At 49.3% G+C, this 24,958-nt stretch overlaps 1 protein-coding gene across 1 annotated transcript in view; it reads left to right on the top strand.

Moving 5' to 3' along the window:
- Nucleotides 1-24,958, top strand: part of pebp4 (phosphatidylethanolamine binding protein 4) — a 70,037-nt gene that overhangs the window by 34,660 nt on the left and 10,419 nt on the right. Inside the window, exons 5-6 of the mRNA XM_076990308.1 lie at nucleotides 24,036-24,081; nucleotides 24,304-24,420. Coding sequence (XP_076846423.1) covers nucleotides 24,036-24,081; nucleotides 24,304-24,420 — 163 coding nt within the window. The remainder of the gene's footprint in view (nucleotides 1-24,035; nucleotides 24,082-24,303; nucleotides 24,421-24,958) is intronic.

The raw sequence follows: 24,958 nt of genomic DNA, 5'->3' as shown, positions 1-24,958 counted from the left end.
AGGAAGAAAATGGAATTTGAGAAATGCGTCTCCTCTCGGGTAATGCTCGAGAATGTTTTATGATAAGCGACAAACGAGTGGGCGAACGTTTCTCCCGCATGACAGCAACAGTTGCGCGTCGCCTCTCAGGAGCCGAGCTCCGGGGAAGAGTCGAGCGAGACAGCAAAGCAAAGAGCAGCAGCCGAGTTTGAGGTTTGGACGGCGCCGTACGACTCGTCCCCTCCGCCGTGCCCTCCGAGTCAATCCAAACGAACCCAAAAAAACACCACTGAAAAACCACTTTTCGTTAAGTTGCTAAATACGGTGTGATAACGATCCTTTAATGTCTCCTGTGATGTGTAGCAGTGTTGTCATGGGCAGGGCTTTTCCCGCCTAAATGCGTTTTGAGGTAACGTACAAGCGGGCTGTCTAAACGCGGTGTGTTGTACTACTCCGTTTAGTTGGTCTCCAGCTCCCCTACCGCCGTACTCGCTCGCAGACGAGTCTCCTCCCCGTCTGGCCAGGCGACACATTGTGAATAAACAAATGTATTTCAGGTGCTCAGACAGACAACCCCTCAATACCCTGTCACTGTGTGGGCGGCGGCATGCCGCCTGTCGGCTTCCCGATTGGCCGGCTGGCTGTGCTGCGCGTGTGATGACCGGCCGCGGTTGGTCAGAGGTTTAATGAGGCTGGTGGGAGGTGAGTAATTGCTCCAGTGACTTCCTCTGACCTTGCTGAAGTTATAATAACGTCCCGTGTGAATGTGTGGAATTAGCTGTCCTGGAATACTCTTGGGCTTCAGGTGCCACACAAGCCAGCACTTCCCCTCTCTTATACACCTTATTTAGAAATATACCCTGTAATTCCTTTTTTTAGAAATTAAATTACAACTATGATTTGACTTGTTACACCCCCGTGCAAGCAAATGTAATGTCTGCTGTGTATTGCGTGTGGATAAGCAAACTTATTGTTTTAATGTACTTTTCTATCGAAGTCCTTAGTGAAGGAAAATTTGCCCTTTTACTTATTGTACTTGTGTTATAGAACTCTGTCAACATGTGACAGGTTGGTAGTATTTACTTATTTGTTTTCAGCCGCTTGCCCACATGTGATCATATGTGTGATATTGACCGGCTTTTCCTATAAGAAACAACATCGAAAAAATTCTTGGAGAAAGTAGTTTTAGATGTTTTGGAATTGAATAAAAGCATAAAGCATGTGATAAAGTACTATAGTCGTGATTTGAGGCTGAGATCAGTCACATGCAGCACTCAACAGTATTTTTATTGAGTCTTTTCTATGCAGGGCTGCGTTTCTCGGGGACTTTGCTTGTTTGTGGGGCGGATAATGGGGGGGGCGGGTGTCTGATGGCAAGATGATGGGCCTCATTATCATTACAGACAGCTGGGGTAAATTCTGGTTATAGCTTTAATATATAAAGGTCCATGCTTCCACAGGTATTCTAATGTGTTTGCATGTCAGACAAGGTTTTTTGTCAGATTGAAATATAATAGTGTTAATTTATATAATACTGTCACATTTAATATTTAATCTGTTATATAAAATACATAATAGGGTATTAGATTGACCACTAAACAAAATCCACATTGTAAATGTCAATGCATTGCTGTGTTCTACAACGTGTTCTACGTAAAGTCATACTGGTGACTGTCGTGGATTTAAAGACCATTCACCTGGACCTTATTGGAGCAGATATTTTCCATATTGGGCATTATTACAGACTAACCCGATCTTACAAAAGGAATAATAAAAATGTTCCACCTTGGGGAAAAGCATACGATGTGTGGTTTTGTGTGGTTTTGTGTGGTTTTTGTGCATTGTGTGTATTTCCCTTCATACTCTGCTGCATGCCGATATGTGGTTGTCTGCGTTTCAGATGCTCATCAGGGCATTGTTTTCTGCTCTTAAACATGGCCTCCCCGGGGCTGAGGTGTGTCTCAGTGGCACCACAACCCTTCGCCAATGATGTCATCTCTAACCTACCAATTTAGAGCTGCTGACACTTTATTTTTGGCTTGAAGGATCCAGGACACTTTTTTTTCTTCTTCTTCATCATCATCATCTTCTTCTTTTTCTTCGTTTGTTTTCTGTTTTTGTTTGGAAGATTCCCTCCCCTACATTTAGTCCCCCTTCGCATGCGTTACGAGCGAACTGCAACTGGCAAATACTTCCCGTGACCTTTGACTAATGTGTGTGTTACTTAAAAATCTCCCGAATGCACCGAAGAGCCTGCAGTGTGCAAGCGAGTGGTTCTGGGATCCACAAAGCCTGGTGTGACTGTCTGAAGGACATGTGGTGGGAGAGGCGAGAGTCAGGTTGCATCATTCCAGATCTCCTCGGCACAGCTACTCGAGAAGAGTGCACCGCTTGTTTGGAGGCCCAGGGAAGTTTTGTTTGTGTGTTCCAGGCAGGGGTGTTTTTTTGGAATTGATGACAAGACACGTGCAGCTATTCACCCGGGGGGGGAATCGAATCGCACACCGCAAACCACTTTCTTAGCTCGGATAGCTGATACTTGGACAGGATGCAGACAAAATTTCCCCACCCCCCTCCACGTCAGTGTCATTTGTCTTCATGCCTCCACTGAGGGTTTCGGACGCAGACGCGTCCGTCCGCCCGGTTTGAGCAGCCGCTCGGAGTCTCGCGTCGCCGCGGCTGGATTTTTGCGGGGTTTCTTGTTGTAGTCATCTCACTGGCTATAAATGGGTTTATAGGCTTTATGGTCACATGACCACATGACATGCATGTCTGTCACGTCGCTGAGACGCCCCGTAGAAAAACAAGGAGGAAGGTGCTGGCGTTCCGGAAATTTCCTCGCAACTGTCCGAAGGGTCCAGCGTTGCCATATTTAGGGACTGAGATGGTTTCTGTGGTCTTCTGCTTTAATTAGAATGATTACAGTGATGATGATACCCAGCACATTCAACCTACAGTGTCTGTTACATCACATGATGATGATGATGATGATGATGAAGCAAGCATGGAAATATCTGCGGAAATATTCCATTTTTAAGTACAAAAACAAAGAACGGTCGCAATAGTTCCTATGTTGTGACCAAATGACTTAAAACATTCATTTACTCCCTCCCAGACCTTTGGTTTAAAATAAGCTAGCGCCAAGTATCGGATCAGAACCGTGGTTTCAGGTCCATCTTTGGTTCTGTAGTAATGGAGGCCTGTACTCGAGTAGCCCAACCCCGCAGCAGTGGCCCAGTGTGAGTACATGAGGCTGCTGTTGTCCTAAGCTCTGTCCTCCCCGTCTCCTCCCCGTCTCCTCCCCGTCTCCTGCCTTCAGGAACGCGGCCGTCCCTCGCTCCGCGTTCGGGTCGTTGCTTCTCCCTCTTGTTGTTTCAGTAAAGGACAACCGCTTTGCTTCTAAGTAATCAATAAGAAGCAGCAGTGCGTGTGTAGGTGTTTACTTTGTTTCTGCTAGGGATGCTATATTTGTTGACTACATGAGTAACTTGGCGTGGTTTCTCGGTCGTTGCTAGCCTGTCTGTAAGCGCACTCCGGGTTAAGTTCTCTGGGTAGCTCTTGCAGCCTTTTTTTGCAATTCCTGCTTCAAGCTTCCTGCGCGTATAAGACGCGGGACACGCCAAACTGACATGGAGGAACTAACTGGAGACGGGCCGTATTTTCACACCAAACAGGCTACCGCTGACGAATATCACATACATTGTGTGCCTGCGCAAAAGAAAAGCAACTCGCTGGAGGACTGTGGCGTCCCGAAGGCACTGGCGTCTCGTAACGAGAGTACCGAGTCCTGAGGGAGTCCTGCCTCTGCTTCGGCTCCATCCATAACACTGCGCGCCGTAATGTCAGGGTAATGTCAAGGAAACGACAAATGTTCCACCTGTGCTCTAGACAGTTAGCACAACAACGCAGCTTTCCGCATAGCACACCTTCCCTAGCACACCGCCTCGGTTACATCAAACCACAATGGGGGGGGGGGTTATGCAATTTATGTCTGTATTATCTCATTTTAAGCCAAATTTAGACTGAGTAGCCAATCAGAAAACTCTCTGGGCTGGACACCAGTGCGGATTCAACATGCACAGTAAGCCAAAACAGCGCTGAAGAGGACCAGCTAGAGCAGAACCCACTAAATACTGAACACGGGCGACAGTCAATCCCCCAACACCATCGTCATGTCAGCGTGTCCGTAGCCTAACACGCGTGGACACAGGGGTTATTCCCCTGCCGTGGTTATTGGGATTTGGGGATCCATTTTTATTAGACGTTATCTGTTAGTTCTGGCTTGTGTGATCTTGTCTTATCGACCCGCGTGTCCAGTCGTCCACCTGTCTGTCCATTCATTGATCCGTTTGTTCGTTCGTTGCGTCTGAGCTACACACCCTTGTGTTGTTCCGTCCTGGGTTGACCTTTGACCCTTTAAGGTGTTTTCATTGTTGTGTTTGCACCCCGGTCAGCAGCGTCCCTCCCACTGCCTGGCGCCTGTTCCTCGCACCTTCCTGCCGAGCAGCCTCTCACAACCCGCCCGCCGCCGTAACAACCTCTCGAGATTCTCGACGCTCGTCACGAACGGGGAGGGGGGGGGGGGGGGGGGACCCAGCCCAAAACATTCCCTTCGTCATAGTTCGTGGTGGACTTTTGTTTGTTTGCTTGCTTGTTTGTTTGTTTTTGTTTCGGGAACTCTTAGCGGACCACGGCGTGCCCGTCAGCGCTGTCCGCTTTGCCTCCGGAACAGTTTCCACGCAGCCGTTTTGTCATCAGGCGCCGGCGTGGTCCGTACGGTTCCTGCTGTCACTTACAGCAGTACCTCTCTTCTCCCCCTTGTCACCTTTTCTGTCTTGAGCTTTCTTTAACTCCTGGGTACTTAGCTGAGACAGGATACTGTCAGATTCCTGCCTCACCAACCTGGTGTACCGTGACACTAGCCAATGAATTGTCTTGGCAACTAATCTTTATCCTTTATGACTGCTCCGTCCGTCAGTAAGACATCACCGCGTCCTTGTATCTTACAGAAGTGTCAGACGTATTTTGTCAAGGTTTTCTTTTTTTGTCTTTTTGTACTGAAGATATCACTGCTGTAGATTATTGGATAATTTGTAACGCATTTCAATTCACTAAGAGGACATAAACACACAACCTAATAAACAGATGAGTAAAATCTATATTCAATTATTTCTATATTTGTGTAATTGCAATAAATATGGTTCAGTCTGGTCATTCCAATGGTTCTTTAGTGAGTCTGTAGAGGCTGTAGTGAGTCTGTAGAGGCTGTAGCAAGTCTGTAGTGAGTCTGTAGAGGCAGTAGTGAGTCTGTAGTGATTCTACAGGCTGTAGTGAGTCTGTAGAGGCTGTAGTAAATGTAGTGAGTCTGTAGAGGCATTAGTGAGTCTGTAGTGAATCTACAGGCTGTAGTGAGTGTGTAGTAAGGCTATAGTGAGTTTGTACAGGCTGTAGTGAGTGTGTAGTAAAGCTATAGTGAGTCTGTACAGGCTGTAGTGAGGCTGTAGTGAGTGTAGTGAGTCTGTAAGGAGTCTATATAGTCTGCCTCATTATTTTCGGGAATTTTAACAAAAGCTTTAAAGACATCAAGACAGAATTTTTGTTTTCATTCCCTTTCAAATCCTTGAATGAGGTTGAAAAATCTCATCTTCAGTGTCCACAATGTTTGCACAACTACTGTCTGTTGATTCTTTATTTGGTGAAACAGGAATTGATAATGAAGTTATTAATTCCATTGGAGCAGATGGTGATGAGGAGAGGAGGTTCGTGGAGCTGAAAGGCCCTCCTAGTTAGCCGCCTGACCCGCTCAGCCTCACAATTCCCCCCTGCTCTTACGCTCATCCACTTCAAACGTGGACCATTACCAAAATCGCTCCCCAAACAGCTTGTTCTGCCTCTAACTAACTTTCCTTCCAGATTGTCCCCCCCCCCCCCCCCCCCCCCCCCCACGTGCCTGGTCTCGGGTCTCTCTTCTGGTCTTTTCTTGTTCTCTGTCTTGCTACAATATATTCTGTCTCTCTCTCGCTCTCTCTGTCTCTCCCTCCGTCTCTCTGAATGCAGATGTTTGTTTTTCGTGTTGACAGTAATGAAGAGGAGAGTCAATTAGCAATGGAGAGCAATGGAGTTTACTTATGTAAATAAACCACTAGGTGAAAATCCGTATTTACTTTTCACCCTAATGGTCCACCCACAGATCACAATATTGTATCATTCAAGAGCAGGAATAAATGAGACAATCATTTACAAAAAATCTGAAGAATATTGCCCAAGGATTGGAGATCATTATTTAAGTACGTGGGTTCTGGAGTCCTTTGTGTTTGGCGAGGGCACAATTTCTCCTTCTGTGTGAAATGTTCATTCTCTTAATTAAAGATAAGTAATTATGTTTTGTGAAAGAAACTTTAACATATGTTTCTAACTACAAATTTAAAACTACAAATATTATACGTATACTCATATATATATATATATATATATATATATATATATATATATATATATATATATATATATATATATAATTATAATTAATAATATATATTATATATAATTATATATAATTAATATATATTATTATAATTATAAATTATATATATATATATAATACACAAACATGCATGCAAACACATGCATACACACACAAACATGCATGCACACCTGCACGCACACATACACACACTCTCACAAACATGTACGCAAACACACATGCATGCACACTCACAGACATTTCATACACACACTCACAGACTTGCACAGACACACTCACAAAAATGCACACACTCACACATACACATGCGCAGACACAGACACACATGCCCAGTGTGGGCCCTGAATTCTGTTGTTCCAGACATTTACACAAACTGCACAGAATATACAGCACACTCTCACACATTCCTGTCTCTTTCTCTCTCTTTCTTTCCCTGTCCCTCCCTCCCTCTGTACCTTGCACTCTGTTTCTCTCTCTCTCTCTCTCTCTCTCTCTCTCTCTCTCTCTCTCTCTCTCTCTCTCTCTCTCTCTCTCTCTCTCTCTCTCTCTCTCTCTCTCTCACACACACAGACTCCATTCAGATCCACCATTGAGGGGTGTGTGTGACTGTGTGGCTCTTTCTTGCTTCCTCTGTTTGGGTCATTGTGGAGCACTTGGTCAGTGTGATGATCACTAATCACTAACAGGCAGAAACGCAGCAATGTTACAACACTCTGGAGAGATAGACGGGGAAGGTGTGTGTGTGTGTGTGTGTGTGTGTTCGTGTGTGTGTGTGTTCGTGTGCACACCTCGGGGAGAGGGGAAGGCTCGGAGTCCATCTGCCTTGCAGCGTGCAGGGCTGCAAGAAAACTCTATCACACTTAGAGGAAGTATTGCGTCTGCTGTCAGAGCAGCTGTGTGTTTGTGAGTGTGCGTGCGTGTGTTTGTGTGCATTTGGGAGTGTGTGTGTGTGTGTGTGTCTGTGTGTGTGTCTGTGTCTCTGAATGCACTCGGACCAGCGCCTGTAGAGATAACCACATCTCCTTCTTCGCCTCGTCCTTTGACTGCTGATTGGGTTGTGTTTTTCTTTCTTGAGGGTTGTGCTACTCTGGAAGACAGCATGTCAAACACAGTGTATTCTTCTGTCTCCCCCTAAGTGTGTGTGTGTGTGTGTGTGTGTGTGTGTGTGTGTGTGTGTGTGTGTGTGCCTGCGTTCAGTTGAAGAAGCTGTTAAGCTGTGCAAGTGACTTCTGGCCTCTTCTTTAAGGTCACTGACACGGAGAAAATCTGTGGGAGTTTGTTATGCCAGACGTTAGTGGTACTGGCACTGTTGTTTATAAAAAAAAATAAATCAAGGTGCTCTTTAGTGCTGTTTACTCTGATTGCAGCGTGTGCGCGTGCGTGCGCGCGCGCCAGTCATAGCACGGCTCCGTGTCTTTGTATTTAAGGAGTCGTACGTTTCTGCTTCGTTTGACGTGTGTTATTACGGCCCCGGAGCAGGTGGGCACTGTATAATTTCTCTCAGTGCAGCTCGTTCCCCCCCGTTTGACGGACACTTCCCCTGAGGAAGGTCGCCTTCACATCCTTATTTACTCTCCACGGGCCTAAAGAGGAGAAAGAACCCGCTTCTGCGGGATTACACCTCCATCTTATACTTCGACGACTGTTCTTTTCCTCCTCTGCGCACCCCCTCCCTCCCTCCCTCCCTCCCTCCCTAGCCCACGCCCCTCCCGCCTCCCCCTCCTCACGCCGGGGGAACATCTGTGCGGGGAGCTCGTGGCGGCTCCGCGTGCAGATGGGCGGTAGGTAGCCGCGCGCGCTACAGGTCCGCTAATGATGGGCGCCGCTGCCCTCTTCCTCTCACGCGCAGGCAGGCGCGAGATGCCGCCACGGTTCCGCTCGGCTTTCTTGCTAACGTGCTAACGCCCGGCCCGACAGATTTACCGGCATATGCAAAGATGTTGTTGTTTTTGTTTAGAGTTAAAAAAATAATAAATAAATTAAATAACGAGAATCCAGCGGAGCGGCACGTTTACCGCCGAGTGCGGCTAACCCCCCGAGTGCCACCTGTATCCGCGCGCGGGAGGGTGGGCGCCGCACGCGAGCTCGGCAAAGTCTGTTTTCTCTTCCGTTTTTATCTAATGCCGTTTTAATTCCATATTTAGGTGATCTGCAGACGCGCGTGAGGTCACGGTGTGTTTGCGAGGTTTTTCGCGGAGCTGTGAAAGCGCACCGCGTGCGCCGGTGCGCGCGCATCCGTCACGAGCCCCACACATCCGCGCCTCGGCCTTAATTGGGATTTAAGCTTAATCCCATTCAGGATCTCAGAACTCAGGGAGATAATGTCCCTCTGATGAAGGCCCGCGGCGGGGGCAAAGAGGTTTAAAGTTGAGTCAAGAATATTTCACACAAACACTTATGAGTGTGCGCTTTGCCACTTACAGATTAATTTGTGCAATTTTATTTTTAACATCACAAGGATTTGTGTGTGTGTGTGTGTGTGTGTGTGTGTGTGTGTGTGTGTGTGTGTGTGTGTGTGTGTGTGTGTGTGTGTGTGTGTTGTACATGTATGAGAGTACTCGCATGTGGTATTCATTATCATTATGAGATGACACTCCTTTGTTTGTGGATCAGTTTAGCATGAAACAGAACATTTTCTAGCATTGTGTGTGTCCAAATAGGGATGGGACCTACTGAACACACACACACACACACACACACACCCTTACGTTCTTACTGTGTGCTGTCTCTATTTAGGATCTCCCCAGTCGGCCGGCCCAGCACAGATGACAAAAGGCCTTTAACATGAAGGCCATCTGGATGTCTTCTGTAGTCTGGGGGGGTTCGGCCTCTGTCTCGCTCAGCTGCTGCAGTCAGAGGTGCTGCTGTGTACAGTTCACCGACCCGCCACTCCCTCCTCACGCACACCCACTCACGTTTGCACACGTGCACGCACAAACACACGCCCGAGGGGAAGTTATGATGAGAAAATCACGAAGAAACGACTTCCCGAGGTCGTAACGACGTACGTCTCGTTGTCGGCTCTAAATGTTAATTTCTGCGCCGACGCTTCTTGCGAAGTGCATGTAGACGTGCAGTTGCGGTCTGCGTTTGTTTAACAAGCTTTGCTAGACACGTGGGTGCAGTCCTGTCGGTGCAGACATGCATGTCCAAGCATGTGAATATGTGTGTGTAGGTTACTGTGGCGCGTTTGTGTGGAGGGAGGAGTCATGGCCTTGTTTTGCTGGACCGTGACACCATAATTCTCCTTTTTGTAATGTGGGGGGGGGGATTTTAGATAGTGTGGTCTGGGCCGCTCTCTTGTTCTCTCGCTCTCTCTTTCTCTCCCTGTCTTATGTAATCATCCTCCTCTCCAACTTCCATCCACGCATACCATGCACTCACCCCACTTAGCCTAGCAGCTCCATGCCATCACTATAACAACTGCTTCCCTCCCAGCTAGCTTTGCTTCTGTTGCCACGGTGAGGTGTGAGGAGAAGGCTCCTTTATCAGGGTAGCCTGGCTTCCCAGGAGTCGAGGGACCCTAGCTCAGCACCACATCGCTCGGCAGGGAGCGATTCTGTAGAAACCCGCCACGAAAGTCTGCGTGCATAAACCAGTCAAAAAAAATTGCCCAGATATCCCGTTGATCCTGGCGCGATTGGCCGCACCGCCACCGACGGTGGGACGGATTCGACCCCACCACCACTCGATGGCGATGTCCGCTCGCCTCCCCCAAAACTGCGGGTCGGCCACAGATGTCGGCGGCTGGCTTCGTTTCTCCGAGCTGGTGCGGCGGAGCTTTTGACAGAGTCCTGAATCCCTTCCTTCAGGGGTATCGCTCTCACAGCAGGGGGGCCTGGAACTGCAGGTGCTAAAAATACAAGCAGTAGTAAAGTTTAGCGAGAACGCCAGTGCTAGCTAGTGCTTCACTACGGAGAAGAGGGGCTTGGGTTGACAGCTGGAGATTATTTCACTGAATATAATTTTTTTTTAAGGTTATATACTACTGATATTTAACATTTTATGTTATTTGAGACCCAGGTTTTAAAGTCACATACAGCAAGCAATTTGGGACAAGCTACCAATCTTTAAATATTACTGCTTGTGATTTCTACAGTACTTAAACCCAAGCAGCATCTACATAATTCTTTACCCTCAGTATACTTCCTCTCCTGGAACACAGAAGAAGAGTTTAAAAAAGACCCAGCAGCCTTTCCAGCGAGCCCGGTCTTTCCAGCAGAGACACTAACTGGAATGGAAGCTCAGTCTCGTGTTAAGGTACCCCTCTAGGACGTGCCCTGGTCTCGTGTTAAGGTACCCCTCTAGGACGTGCCCTGGTCTCGTGTTAAGGTACCCCTCTAGGACGTGCCCTGGTCTCGTGTTAAGGTACCCCTATAGGATGGGCCCTGGTCTCGTGTTAAGGTACCTCTCTAGGACATGCCCTGGTCTCGTGTTAAGGTACCCCTCTAGGACGTGCCCTGGTCTCGTGTTAAGGTACCCCTATAGGATGGGCCCTGGTCTCGTGTTAAGGTACCTCTCTAGGACATGCCCTGGTCTCGTGTTAAGGTACCCCTCTAGGACGTGCCCTGGTCTCGTGTTAAGCTACCCCTCTAGGACGTGCCCTGGTCTCGTGTTAAGGTACCCCTATAGGACGTGCCCTGGTCTCGTGTTAAGCTACCCCTCTAGGACGTGCCCTGGTCTCGTGTTAAGGTACCCCTCTAGGACGTGCCCTGGACTCGTGTTAAGGTACCCCTCTAGGACGTGCCCTGGTCTCGTGTTAAGGTACCCCTCTAGGACGTGCCCTGGTCTCGTGTTAAGGTACCCCTCTAGGACGTGCCCTGGTCTCGTGTTAAGGTTTCTCTCTAGGACGTGCCCTGGTCTCGTGTTAAGGTACCCCTCTAGGACGTGCCCTGGTCTCGTGTTAAGCTACCCCTCTAGGACGTGCCCTGGTCTCGTGTTAAGGTACCCCTCTAGGACGTGCCCTGGTCTCGTGTTAAGCTACCCCTCTAGGACGTGCCCTGGACTTGTGTTAAGGTACCCCTCTAGGACGTGCCCTGGTCTCGTGTTAAGGTACCCCTCTAGGACGTGCCCTGGTCTCGTGTTAAGGTACCCCTCTAGGACGTGCCCTGGTCTCGTGTTAAGGTACCTCTCTAGGACGTGCCCTGGTCTCGTGTTAAGCTTCCTCTCTAGGACGTGCCCTGGTCTCATGTTAAGGTTCCTCTCAGATTGTAGCCAACCTTTATGTTTATTTCTTTTAACTTTTACTCTCTCTCTGAGACACACACACACACACACACACACACACCGCTCGGCACACATGTACACACTCGCGCACACACTCCAGTTTGAAGTTAGATAATCTCTCGTCTTAGAGAAGATTCAAAACCGAGGGCAAAAACATCAGACTGGTCCAAAACAGCGACGGAGACAGACGAGCCTACAGAGAGACGGCGGGAGAAGGCGGCGAGCTCAGACCCAGGGCGTAGGGCGCAGAACCCGGGACAGGAGAAACAACAGGCGGAGCGCGGCGCTGGGGAGCGTGACGGCGAGGGGGAGCAGCGAGAGTTCCTCAGCAGGATCCTGGTGTGGGCAGGAGCTGCCGTGAGCTTCTTGCATAAGCTGGTCATTCCTGGCAGGGATGAACAGATTGCTGACTTTGGAGGAGGGAGGGAAGCGGAGGAGTGAGAGAGAGGCGCGCGGGCCGGCGAGGAATACCATCCACCGAGGGGGGGGCACGGGAACCGAAGCCGTGCGGAGGAGAGGCGGAGGAGGACAGGGCTAACTGATTCACGTATCGCGGCTGTCGTCGAAGCGTGCGACCGTCTAAAGCGGGCAGGCGTCCTGGTCAGCCAAACGAGGCCGCGCAGTGTGCATCCTCGTTAGTTTGAGCGGAGTTTGGATAGAGAGAGACGCACACACGCGCCCCGCTCACGCTCAGACGCCGTAGAGAGCGTTCTGTAGTGATGCGCCGGGCTTACATCACATGGCATTGTGAGTCAGAGGTGTAACAGAACACACAGCAGGTTGGCTTGCTTGCACCGTAGATAGCAGTTGCTATGAGTGCGCGCGCGCACACACACACACACACATACACACACACACACACACACACACACACACACACAGGCTGTCTGTTTGAGGCTTAGTCAATGCCCTCGGTCTTCTCACCTACCGGCTACAGGCTCGTTTCACATACGCGTGGTCTGTATCAACGCTTGACTCAGATCAACACAGATGCCCCAGTCATGCTGCAGTTTAAATATGGACACTTTTAACTCCTATATGATACCCGAGCTGACACAGAAGGTGTGGAAGAGCAAATGGCCCAGTGTAATTGGTTGCTACAGAACCACGAGGCTCACCATAGACGGTCCATTCCAGCAAGCTCATGAGCCCAATACAGAAGTAGGCGGGTTCAAACAATTGTCGACACCAATATTTTTTTTATTGCTTTTTTTGTGTGTGTGTGTGTGTGTGTGTGTGTTTGTTTTTATTGTTTTTTATTATTATTTGGTTGAGATGGCAACTGGAAACGAGATGAGCTAAAGTGCGCTGGAGTCCAAGAGTCGCAGCTCCGCTCCTACACGGCTAATCCGGCCGCCACGGTGCCGGGCTCTGGGTTCACTGTCCAAACTCTTATGGCCAGAGCTCACCAGGTGTGAGACGGGACTGGGTGGGGGCAGGTGTGGTGGGGGCAGGCGGGGCGGGGGCAGCTTCTGCGTATCGCTCACCCTTCTCTGTTTCTCTGTTAGCACAGGCGACCCCAACTGAGGGCTGGTATGGGAATGCGAGCCCAATGTGGGTGGCGTGGCTTGATTTCAGCTCTGCCTGTGATGAGCAGGACACTCATGACACCTGTTTCACTACCATATGTACATCATTCACCTCCAACCACAACGCTTCCTTCCGTCAGCTGAATAACAGCAGTGCCCGAGCAAATGAGACGTGCAGTTTTTAAAAGTGTATTTTCAATAGGTGCTAATAGGAGATTTGCTTTTTAAGTGATAGCTTAAGCCTGTAAGTATTTAAACGGGTTTCAGTGTGAATCTCGGAGTATGAAGGTAATAGTAAGACACAGAGTTGCTCTTCATGTGCTCTAGTGCTGGCTAAGCTACTTTCAACAACCAAATGGCACAAAGGAAGAAAAAACTGTTCAAGCTCGCACAGAAATCTGACACAAGATCCAGTTTAATGCAGAAATCACTGCTCGCATAACGGAAGATAAATGTGTTTGTTGGAATAAAGACTTATTTTTGTTTGCCTTGTGGTGATCATTATATTCTGAAGTCCTTCACGTATGTATCTAGGCAGTGATGAATGAGCCATGCAGGTGTGTTAGCGTGCAGCAGTACAGAAGCTGGCATGCTGTGATCTCTGCTCCCGCCACCCCAGAACCCACAACCCAGAACCCACAAACCAGAACCCACAAACCAGAACCCGCTCCCTTTCCCTCAGATTGAGTTTATTTCTGTCTCCTGTTTCACTTCCCTCTCTCTCGCTCCCTCTCTCACTCTTGCTCTCTCTCCCCCACTCTCTCACTCTCTCTCTCACTCTCCCCTCTCTCCCTGTTTCTCTCGCTCCCTCTCCTCTCTCTCTCTCCCCTCCCTCTCCCTCTCTCTCCTTCTCTCTCCCTCTCCCCATCCCTCTCTCTCGCCTTGATGCTGTTCCACTACAGTTCCAGGGTCTTGTATAGATTTCTCACAGCTGATGAAATTAAAAGGCAGCGCATTGTGTGTGGTGTTGCCCAAGGCACCGAGTTTTGCCTGCGAGTTCACGATACGGGTTCAGAGGGGACCTCCTTTGGGGGGGATTAAATCACTTCCCTCTGTCTCCACCACCCTCACACACACACACACACACACACCCTCGTCTTCCCTCACAGCTCCTGTCTGCATGCTTGAAAAAAAAAAAGCAACACTGCTTTCAGGGGGCTTAGCAAGCAGGCTAGAGCTCATTTGTAAACACAATGCTTGTTAGCATTGACTCACAGGATGACTCTCAGGTAAGAATAACACCTAGGGGTCAAAGGTTAAAAGGGTGTTGTGATGCCGGGAGATGAGTCTCTGGGGAAAGGACCGTTCCAGAGAGTGAGGTGAAACGAGAAGTTCCAACAGCGCTAAGAGAAAACAAAGCCGTTGTCATGGTGAGATTGTTACCACGGTGATGATGCTGGTTAGCATTACAAGAATCTGAGTTTTGGTGTATGAACATTGAAGGTTTCTGAAATATTTAGTCATTTTAAATTTGGTCATGAGTAGCCTGTTGCGCTCCCTGTGAAAGGTTAAAGGAATACCGGTCGTGTTACTATATTTGAGTAGACAATAAACGCAATTTAAATGAGTGAAATGAGCATTTCACATTGTTTCCTTTGTACTTGAAAAACAGCAAAAACAACAGTTTGTATTTTAGTTAAACTGGAGTAGGAGTGACTCTAATATCTTGTAGAACACAAAGCACTTAAGGGCCATTTTGCTCGATCTCTGAAAACAACACAGTGCTGGACAACCACTGGACCTGGAGTTCCCACCACCTCCCACAAATGCGTCAGCAAAGTTGTGGAATTAAACGTTGATTAACCCAGCTGATCACATTCCTGAGTCAGCAGTTCAGTTAGCGCTGGAGTCTTAAGTCACAGCGTAGCCCGGGTGTCTCTGCGAGACGTGACTGTTCTCTGGGTTCTGTGGGTTCTGCTGCTGCCGGGCTGTGCGCTGACCCCCGACGGTGACCCCGGGTACGTTTACATACAGCTGGGCCTCCGCTAGCCGTACGCTCGCAGGAACCGAAGCGAAAATGTCCCATTGACTGCATAAAACATGGAAATCAAACCCACTGCCTGCGGCACTCACACCTGTGTGTGTTTTCGTCCTGCCATTTCCATGAAAAAAAGGGGAATTAATGAAGAAACATTTTGCCCTCGTAATTACCGTTCAAACAATTATGTACTTAGTTTTCTTCCAACAAATGCATTCGGCGGCATTGTTTTGCAGCGGCGAGCGGAGAGCCGGCAAGACTAAAAACCTTTCATTCCTGCAAAGGCCGTGTGATGGTCACCGCCAATAAAAGCATAAAAGCATTCATTTCCCACGTTCGTCAAATTAATAGCATACTCCATCTCCCAGAGGGCCGTGGGGTTCGTTAACCTCTCCGTGAAGTGGGCCCGGTTTCCCCAACAGTTTCCATAACCTCTGAGCTGCTTCCATCTCAATTATAATAGAAGAATTAAACAGTGACTGTGGCAGCGGGGCGAATATTGCCTCTACGTACCTCTTCAGAGAGAGAGAGGGAGAGAGGGATACAGGGAGAGAGGGATACAGGGAGGGAGTAAAACTCACAGCCCCGGTGCAGTTCAGCGGTCCTAGCGACCCAGGTATCCTGCAGTGGAGGCTGGTGAAGGTATGAATGAGTAGTTGTGGAGACTGTCAGAAAGGTGAAGGGAAAGCCGTTAAAGTATATCTGGACCAATTTACCCTGCCATAAGGGATCAATAAAAGTATAAATAATGTTGGATTACGGTGGTACTACATCTAAAGCACCAGTTCAGATTTAAATATTCTCCTGTGCGGTTACAGTAAAGTGTTTATAGGATATTTTTAAAAGTGTGAATAAATTATCACAGTGTCTTTTACAACTTTTTGCTGGTCTTTTTGGTCACCCGCGAAGTTATTGCCATGGCTACAGTTATTAGCTCATGCCCAAGGCCGTCTTCACAAAAATGGCCCCTTCTGTCCTTTTCTACTGATTGACCTTGAACTTATTAAGATCAATTATACGGCTTGGAATCCTCATAATGGACTTTTAAGTGCTGTTCGTTTTAATTGGCTGGAACGTCCTGCCAAATAGACTTCGTCTTCATCCTCCCCCACAAAATCGTCCACCAGTTCACACAGAGCAAGCCAGGAAGAAAGTTAGACGTCCTGGCTTGGGCCGCCCGACTTGTTTGTTTGCGTTTATTAGTATAGAATATATAATCTGCTATCCTGTTATGGCTATTTGAACACTAATAAACAGACTTCACCAGGCGGGATTAAATATGACGTAACGTGACTGTTGCTGCTTCTTAAGCAGTGATGGATGCGAGTCGTTCCGTCCTGAGGACACGTGAGCGTTAATCTGCGTATCGTGGCATTCAAATAAAATGGGACCTTGGTCAAAACCCCGCGCAGAAGTCCCGCGCGGTCGGCCATCTGCATCTCGTGGTACCTGGAACTCAGTCAGAGCTGATCAGTGTCGTTCCTCTGTGCTCTCAGCTTTACTGCATTTGTCATCAGCTGTGCAGGTATGACTCAGACATTCACACACACACACACAACAGGGTTTCCCTTGGTACCTAGGGGATGAAAAGCCAATATATGCCTGTGTAGGAAGGGGCTTGGCTCTAGTGCATGACTTGAGCACGAATGAGCACACGTGTGTGTGTGTGTGTGTGTGTGTGTGTGTGTGTGTGTGTGTGTGTATCTGTGTGTGTGTGTGTGTGTATTTGTGTGTGTGTGTGACTGTGTGTGTGTGTGTGTGAGTGTGTATATGTGTGTATGTGTGTGTGTATCTTTGGTGCTGAGTCCAGGGGTGTTCTGGAGTGGGCCGCAGTCGTGTTGCAGGATTCCCTCCGCATGAGTCAGCCGGTCCGCCCCGCTCCGCTGCCCACTCTGTGTTACCTAGGGAACTCAGACCGGGGGCTTCCCTCCGCCACACACTCCTCCTCTCCAGCCCCGCACGTCCCCGGCACCCGCGCTGACACGGGGGGGGGGCGCGGGGACACACCCCCAAACACCGCGGGAGGGAAGCGGAGACAAAAAGTTCCTGTGCTCACCCGGTCGTGGACGCCTGCCTGGACCTGTACGGATAACGAGAAGGACTGGAAGGAGACGAAGACGCCTGGTTCCATCGCTATGGTGATAAGCAGGCCTAATTACCATTTATTGAATTCTCCTACTGGTAACCCCTCCCCCGCGCCCATTAGCGCTCTTCTACAGTAGCTCTTAGTTATGCAGTGTGATGCGTTTGCGGGGTGGAGAATGAAAGGTGCTCCTTTAGAATAGTGAAGGATGGAAAATACAAGTTGTATCGGGTAGCCACATCTTCGGTTGGCGGTGGGACCGTTAATAAAGTGCTCTGGCCCTTGATAACGATTCTCTGCGAAGCACGTTGTGGCCACCGTGGCGATGGGCAGACCAGCAAAGCGTGTTCGTGTTCACTGAGACGAGTCACTGGACCCCCCCCCCCCCCCCCCCCCCACAGTCTCTGTTTTCCAAGAGATGCCTCATGTTGATGGGGCTGAATGAGAAACCTTCAATGGATTTAAAGTGATTTCTTCAGGCTAGTAATGTGAGTAATATTGGTAACAAGGTAATTGTGGAAATTAATATTACTATGGCAACTGTAGCGGCGTCGCCGTGTAGGTTGTCGGGGTTACGTGGTCAGATTAATAGTCGGTTGATTGTCTGACTGGGTGAGTTATTTAAAGAGTCATAGCAGGTCTGAACTGAAAGGTCGTGACCTGTGTTCTTAGTCTGATGATGAATCACGACGAGGGCCATTAACCTCTCCGCTTCAGGTGGAATCCACCTGACATATTTCGAAGAATTCCAGTTTGCTGGGGCACGTCAGGGTGTCGGAGAAAGGACACGTTGTACGAATGTTGCGGCTGCGTTAACGGCTAATCCTGCAGTAAACCTATTAAGGCACACAGAAGACAAGATGGCGTGTTAACAGCTTGTCATGTTGCTCCTAATCATATTAAGATGAGAATCGCAGGCTTGCTGTAATTGGCATGTGCTCTGGGTTATGTAATTGTGTCACATGACCAACTTCATGGTGCAGAGTATCCAGCTGTTCGGGGGCTCTGCGCGGGACAGACAGGACGCCCGAGCGGGACTTTGTGCAGGGCGAGCGGCACGAGTTGGTGCGCTGCAGGACGGCGTAATTTTGGATGGGTTGGTGCAGTGATGTGCGGTTGAAAGAACTGGTGCACAGGGTGATGGAGGAGCACAGGGTGACGGAGGAACACAGGGTGACGGAGGAGCACAGGGTGATGGAGGAACACAGGGTGACGGAGGAGCACAGGGTGATGGAGGAACACAGGGTGACGGAGGGGTACAGGGTGACGGAGGGGTACAGGGTGACGGAGGGGTACAGGGTGACGGAGGAGCACAGGGTGACGGAGGGGTACAGGGTGATGGAGGAGCACAGGGTGATGGAGGAGCACAGGGTGATGAAGGAACACAGGGTGATGGAGGAGCACAGGGTGATGAAGGAGCACAGGGTGATGAAGGAGCACAGGGTGATGAAGGAACACAGGGTGATGGAGGAGTACAGGGTGATGGAGGAGTACAGGAGCACAGGGTGACGGAGGAGTACAGGGTGATGAAGGAACACAGGGTGATGAAGGAGCACAGGGTGATGAAGGAACACAGGGTGATGAAGGAGCACAGGGTGATGAAGGAACACAGGGTGATGGAGGAGCACAGGGTGATGAAGGAGCACAGGGTGATGGAGGAGCACAGGGTGATGAAGGAGTACAGGGTGATGGAGGAGTACAGGAGCACAGGGTGACGGAGGAGTACAGGGTGATGGAGGAGTACAGGAGCACAGGGTGACGGAGGAGTACAGGGTGATGGAGGAACACAGGGTGACGGAGGAGCACAGGGTGATGGAGGAGTACAGGGTGATGGAGGAGCACAGGGTGATGGAGGAGTACAGGGTGATGGAGGAGTACAGGAGCACAGGGTGACGGAGGAGTACAGGGTGATGGAGGAGTACAGGAGCACAGGGTGACGGAGGAGTACAGGGTGATGGAGGAGTACAGGAGCACAGGGTGATGGAGGAGCACAGGGTGACGGAGGAGCACAGGGTGACACAGGAGCACAGGGTGACGGAGGGGTACAGGGTGATGGAGGAGCACAGGGTGATGGAGGAGCACAGGGTGATGAAGGAGCACAGGGTGATGTAGGATCACAGGGTGACAGAGGAGCACAGGGTGATGGAGGAACACAGGGTGATGTAGGATCACAGGGTGACGGAGGAGCACAGGGTGACGGAGGAGCACAGGGTAACGGAGGAGCACAGGGTGATGGAGGAGTACAGGAGCACAGGGTGATGGAGGAGTACAGGGTGACGGAGGAACACAGGGTGATGTAGGATCACAGGGTGACGGAGGAGCACAGGGTAACGGAGGAGCACAGGGTGATGGAGGAACACAGGGTGATGTAGGATCACAGGGTGACGGAGGAGCACAGGGTGACGGAGGAGCACAGGATGATGGAGGAGATGTGGGGAGAGAGGTGGAGTGAGTGCTGTAGGAGGAGCAGTTAGTGTTTCATTTAGGAAGAGGAAGGTATTGGAGTGAGTGAGTGTGTGTATGTGTGCGAGTGAGTGAGTGAGTGTGTGAGTGTGTGTGTGTGTGTGTGTGTGTGTGTGGAGGGGGGGGGAGTGTAGGCTCGTGGTGGAGGGCCAGCCTCAGAAATAGAGCTGTGAATACCATCTGTCGTTCTCCTTCTCTCCCTCCATCCCTCCCCCTTCATGGCTCCTCCAGATCTCTCCCTCCCGCTCTCTCTCTCTCTCCCTCTCTCCCTCTATCCCCCTGTCTCTGCCCGTCTGGTGCGGTGTTACTCAAGCAGGCCCCTGTCTTCCCTCTGCAGGAGAGCAGAGGTCAGAGGTCGGGTCATCACCCGGGATCACGCAGGAAGCCTCGCGAAAAAGCACGTGGTGGATTAGTAAGAACCCCAGCCAGGCGGAGAGAGAGAGAGAGGGGGACAGCTCACTCCAGTTCTGTAAAAATGCGCACAAAGGTGTAGGTGGGTGAGAATATTCCGAAGAAGAAACATTTTCATGAGGAATGAAAGCGATGAAGAGGATGCTGAAGAAAGACGCAGAAGCCTAACGAAGCACAGGTGAGAGTTAACGAAGACGCGCGGGGCTTAACGAGGGGGCGTGGCCGAGGAAGAGACGCTCAAGACGGAAAGGCAGGAAGAAGGGACAGGGCAGACGTAAAAGACATGAATGAGGAACTCCACTCCCCCTCTCTCTCCCTCCCTCTCTCGCTCTCCCACACACACACGAAGAGAAAGGGTGAAAGAGAACAGGGGGTGGGTGGGTATTTTGCCGGCATCCCTGGTAACCTCCCCCAAACGAGTCCGCCCACCTGTTCAGGCCCTGGCGGAGGAACCTGGTCTCGCAGACATAAAGCAACGCTTCATTAGCATAGCGGGAGGGGGGGGGGGGCGGTGTTTGATTACACAACACCGTTAAGGACCTGGCGCAGGGCGGCGGGCGGTGGGAGGGGCCGGGGGCTGAGTAGGTGATGTTCGATTTTTGGCTCGGGGAGAGCTGCAGAGAGCCGTGCGCCGAGCTGGTGTTGAGTTCAGAGATGCTACATTTAGAAATGCGTGTGTTCTTGAGTGATACAGGCAGGATGCTGTTACTGTTGCCTTTATAATATTAGTCCAGATGGACACTCACTTTATGAACCAGAAATTCAGTGCTGTCTCTCTCTCTCTCTCTCTCTCTCTCTCTCTCTCTCTCTCTTCTCTCTTTGTCTCTCTCTCTGTGTGTGTGTGTATGTGTGTGTTAACCTAAACTGTTTATTGTTTTGTGTTGAGCCAGTGTAGAGTGTTTTAAGAGCTCTCAAAACACAAGCACGTGATTTAGCAAAATAACCCTCATAGCTCTGAAAAACTGCTCTGTTATTCCGCTACTAAGTTGAATTGGGTTCATTCCATGGTGTGAATGGCTCACCAGATGATACTTGTCACATTTTGTGTATGTGACATACCTGTTTTTGAGTGAAATCATCCAGACAGTGGACTCCCATTACAGCTGTGGGTTTAATCCTTATTCAGTGAAGCTTCAGCAATCGTATATTGAATGTTGCATGTATGGTTGCGCCTTGTGTTCATATATCATATATTTCGGTTCTCCAACAAACGTGTCTTGCAACGAATGCATCGATTTACATTCTTATCTGCTTCTAAGGGCCTGTTCATGCGTTCACTGCCCTGATTCTGTTTCACGGTGCACGTCTGTTGACGGGCCTGAACCTTTGGAGGTAAGCCCTGGTCCACTATTGACGTCCTGTGTGAATGTCTTGGAGAAACACACCCACCCTGTGGAGTTCCGTGTTTTGTTCGCATGCAGAGCGGCTCCGACGTGTTCTTTTACTCAAACTCATGCTGCTCATTCCTGTGGTACCGTGTGGTTCTGTTTACCTTGGGTCATTGTGGGGTCTGCTAGTCTTGCTGAAGTCTTCATCCCCCTTCCTACACTGTTCCCTACCAGGCTTGGGTCATCTCTCTCAGTACTCAATACTATGTTACTAGGCCTTAAGTCATGCCTCTCAGTACTCAGTACTATGTTACCAGGCCTTGGGTCATGCCTCTCAGTACTATGTTACCAGGCCTTAGGTCATGCCTCTCAGTACTCAGTACTATGTTATTAGGCCTTGGGTCATGCCTCTCAGTAGTCAGTACTATGTTATTAGACCATGGATCATCTCTCTCAGTACTCAGTACTATGTTACACTGCTCATTAATCATTAATAATACAGCAAGGCCCCGTGAGGTACAGCGAGTTCCAGTGAGGTGCATCGAGGCCCAGTGAGGCACAATGAGGTACAGTGAGGCCCAGTGGGGTACAGTGAGTCCCAGTGTGGTACAGTGAGTAGCAGTGTGGTACAGTGAGGTGCAGTGAGGCACAATGAGGTACAGTGAGTCCCAGTGTGTTACAGTGAGTCCCTGTGAGGTGCAGTGAGGCCCAGTGAGGTACAGCGAGGCACAATGAGCTACAGCGAGGCATAATGAGGTACAGTGAGTCCCAGTGAGGTACAGTGTGGTACAGTGAGTCCCAGTGAGGTACAGTGTGGTACATTGAGGCCCAGTGAGGTGCAGTGAGGCCCAATGAGGTACAGTGAGTCCCAGTGTGGTTCAGTGAGGCACAATGAGGTACAGAGAGTCCCAGTGGGGTTCAGTGAGTCCCAGTGGGGTTCAGTGAGTCCCAGTGGGGTTCAGTGAGTCCCAGTGGGGTACAGTGAGTCCCAGTGTGGTTCAGTGAGTCCCAGTGAGGTGCAGTGAGGCCCAGTGTGGCCCTGCATGGCTGTGTGTGACCACCAGTCTCTTATCAACAGCATCTGTACATATTTTGTTCTTGTAACTTCAGCTTGACTAGAATTTTGACTGTCAAACATTTTATGTGGTTTATCTGATTTCTGTGGTGCCTCACACTGACATCAGAATTAATTTGTTTATAATTCAAATAGTTTTATTTATTACATTTTTAATTATTATTATTTTATAGTTTACAGTTTTAAATTTTATTAATAATGGCTGTAGTATTGGGTGTTATAGGGGTTTACAGAAGAAAGACCATCTTTACAGTAAAATTACCAAATGAATTGGGGTCAGTTTGTAGTTAATTAGAGAGAACGTATTGATCAGAGTAGCATGTTAGTCGGTTACATCTTAGCCAAGGCTCCATATATTAATGACTGCTCGGGCTTTTAGGAACTTAACAGTAAATTGCTTAGCCAAGAGCTGTTTGAATGAAAAGGTAATTATTGAATTATTACTGTCAATAATATACATATATTTTATAATAGATGCTAATTGCATTGATTTAAATGATTCACTATACCCCTATTTAAATCACAGCAGTTAGGAAGAAGTCCAACATTCCCACAACGTGAAATAATGGAGCAGTTGTTTCCGTAAGACATCTGGTCAAGGGCCCTTCTGCACAGCAGTGCTGAATTACCTTCCCCTCACCTGTTGTAGAAGAACACCTTGTAGAACCGCTGTCGGCCTGTAGGAGGCGGTGCTGAGCGTGTGGAGTTCAGGACAGCAGGAAGGCGTCCCACTCGGCACTCCATCAACGTAATGGAGTAGCAAAACACCGAGACAGGCCGTGCGAGGCGCGTTTAACAGAGGGAACTTCCCACACCTCCCCGCTCTGGAGCGGCGCTTTCTCCAGGTTTCAGACGCGGCCGCCCAGCCACACTCCTTTTAAAGGTCTGATCCTCCCACACTGCGTACGCGGGGCTACAGCGCGGTGAAATCAGGTTCGTTAGGCAAACATCCACCGGTCTATTTAGAGTGAAGCACGGGTTAGCGGGAGCTGCTAAGAATATGGGTTTAACCGTGACAAATATAGGAGTGCCCTTTAGGGAAGAGGATGTGGGGGAAAAAAACAGAAACCTCTTACCAAGCTCTGCATGAATCCCTGTTCCTAGGCAACAGGAAGTTAATATACAATTAATAATATGGGAATTTGCCATTCTGAAATCCAATCACTGACTTAATTTGCCTGGGAACCGGCTTTGTCTCAGGATATTAAATATTGCAGATCGCAGTCGGGGCGTTTAAGCCCGGCGCGGCCGGCAACCCGGAGCCCGGAGCACAGATCCCGGAAGGCTACGGCGTGGGGCCCTCAGGTGGCAAACGGCTCCCCAGAGCCTCATTGTGCTAATTCAGCGCCGTGGAACGCCAGGCCCTGTGTGCATAATTGCATTGTGCAGAATACTGTCTCTGTTTCTGTCTCTCTCTCACTCCCGCCTGTCTGTTTTCTGCCTCTCTCTCTCTCTCTCTCTCTCTCTCTGCATCTCTAGGGGAGCGGACTAAGAGTGGGAGATGTTGAAGGCACTGTGCTATCTGGTGAGCAATACTAGATGTTTTTCTGCAATCTAAATGTGTGGCTTACTTGAGATTTACTTGGCCTGGCTAATGTAGCCAAAAGCATGTATTCACTGTGAGAAGGTGGGGGGGGGGGGGGGGGGGGGTTGCACCTGCAGTAGACTCCCAGCAGAGCAGTGCTAGCTGGGTAATGCTCCAGGCACCGCTCTGGGGGGGTCCATGCTCTGTCTCTGTGGTTTGTAGAGTACGCAGGTCCCTCACCACCTAAGGGATCAGGGTTCCACCGGTACCAGTTCCTCCTGTATGAGCAGGCCACGGGCCAAGCACTCTCGCTTAGTGAGCAGGAAGAAAGCTCTCGGGGTGAGTAAGAAGAGATGCTTACACACACACACACACACACACACACAAACAAGCACACAAACACATGCACAGTACATAATTGCATGGGCATGCACACACACACACACACACACACACACATAATGCGCACCATTTTTAACTGTTGAAGACACATAAGGTTGCCCACAGCGTGACGTACTCCCACAGCTGTTCAATATGCTTGCTTACATTTCCACCACATTTTCAATTGAAAATATCATAGCTTTGCCTTTCAACATAACATGTAATTAGTCGTACAACATCTAACCACCACAGAGCTAGACACTGGCATTTTTGCCAAGCACCTATTAGAAATAATTGCACTATAATTTAGCATTTATATCTGATAGATTGATCATGTTGAAATAATCATGTAGTGTGAAGTCTAACAAAGGTCTCCAGCTATAGCCTGGGCTGTACATTTCACTGTACACAGAAGCGCACACCAAATATTGAATGTACCACATAATAAAACGGATGATGACACACAACTTGATCATTACGAATGGAAAACAAGATC

This window comes from Brachyhypopomus gauderio, unplaced genomic scaffold (assembly GCF_052324685.1).
Source record: "Brachyhypopomus gauderio isolate BG-103 unplaced genomic scaffold, BGAUD_0.2 sc74, whole genome shotgun sequence".
Lineage (NCBI taxonomy): Eukaryota > Metazoa > Chordata > Actinopteri > Gymnotiformes > Hypopomidae > Brachyhypopomus > Brachyhypopomus gauderio.
Note: the sequence above shows the minus strand (reverse complement) of the source record. Positions and strands in the feature narration are given on the sequence as shown.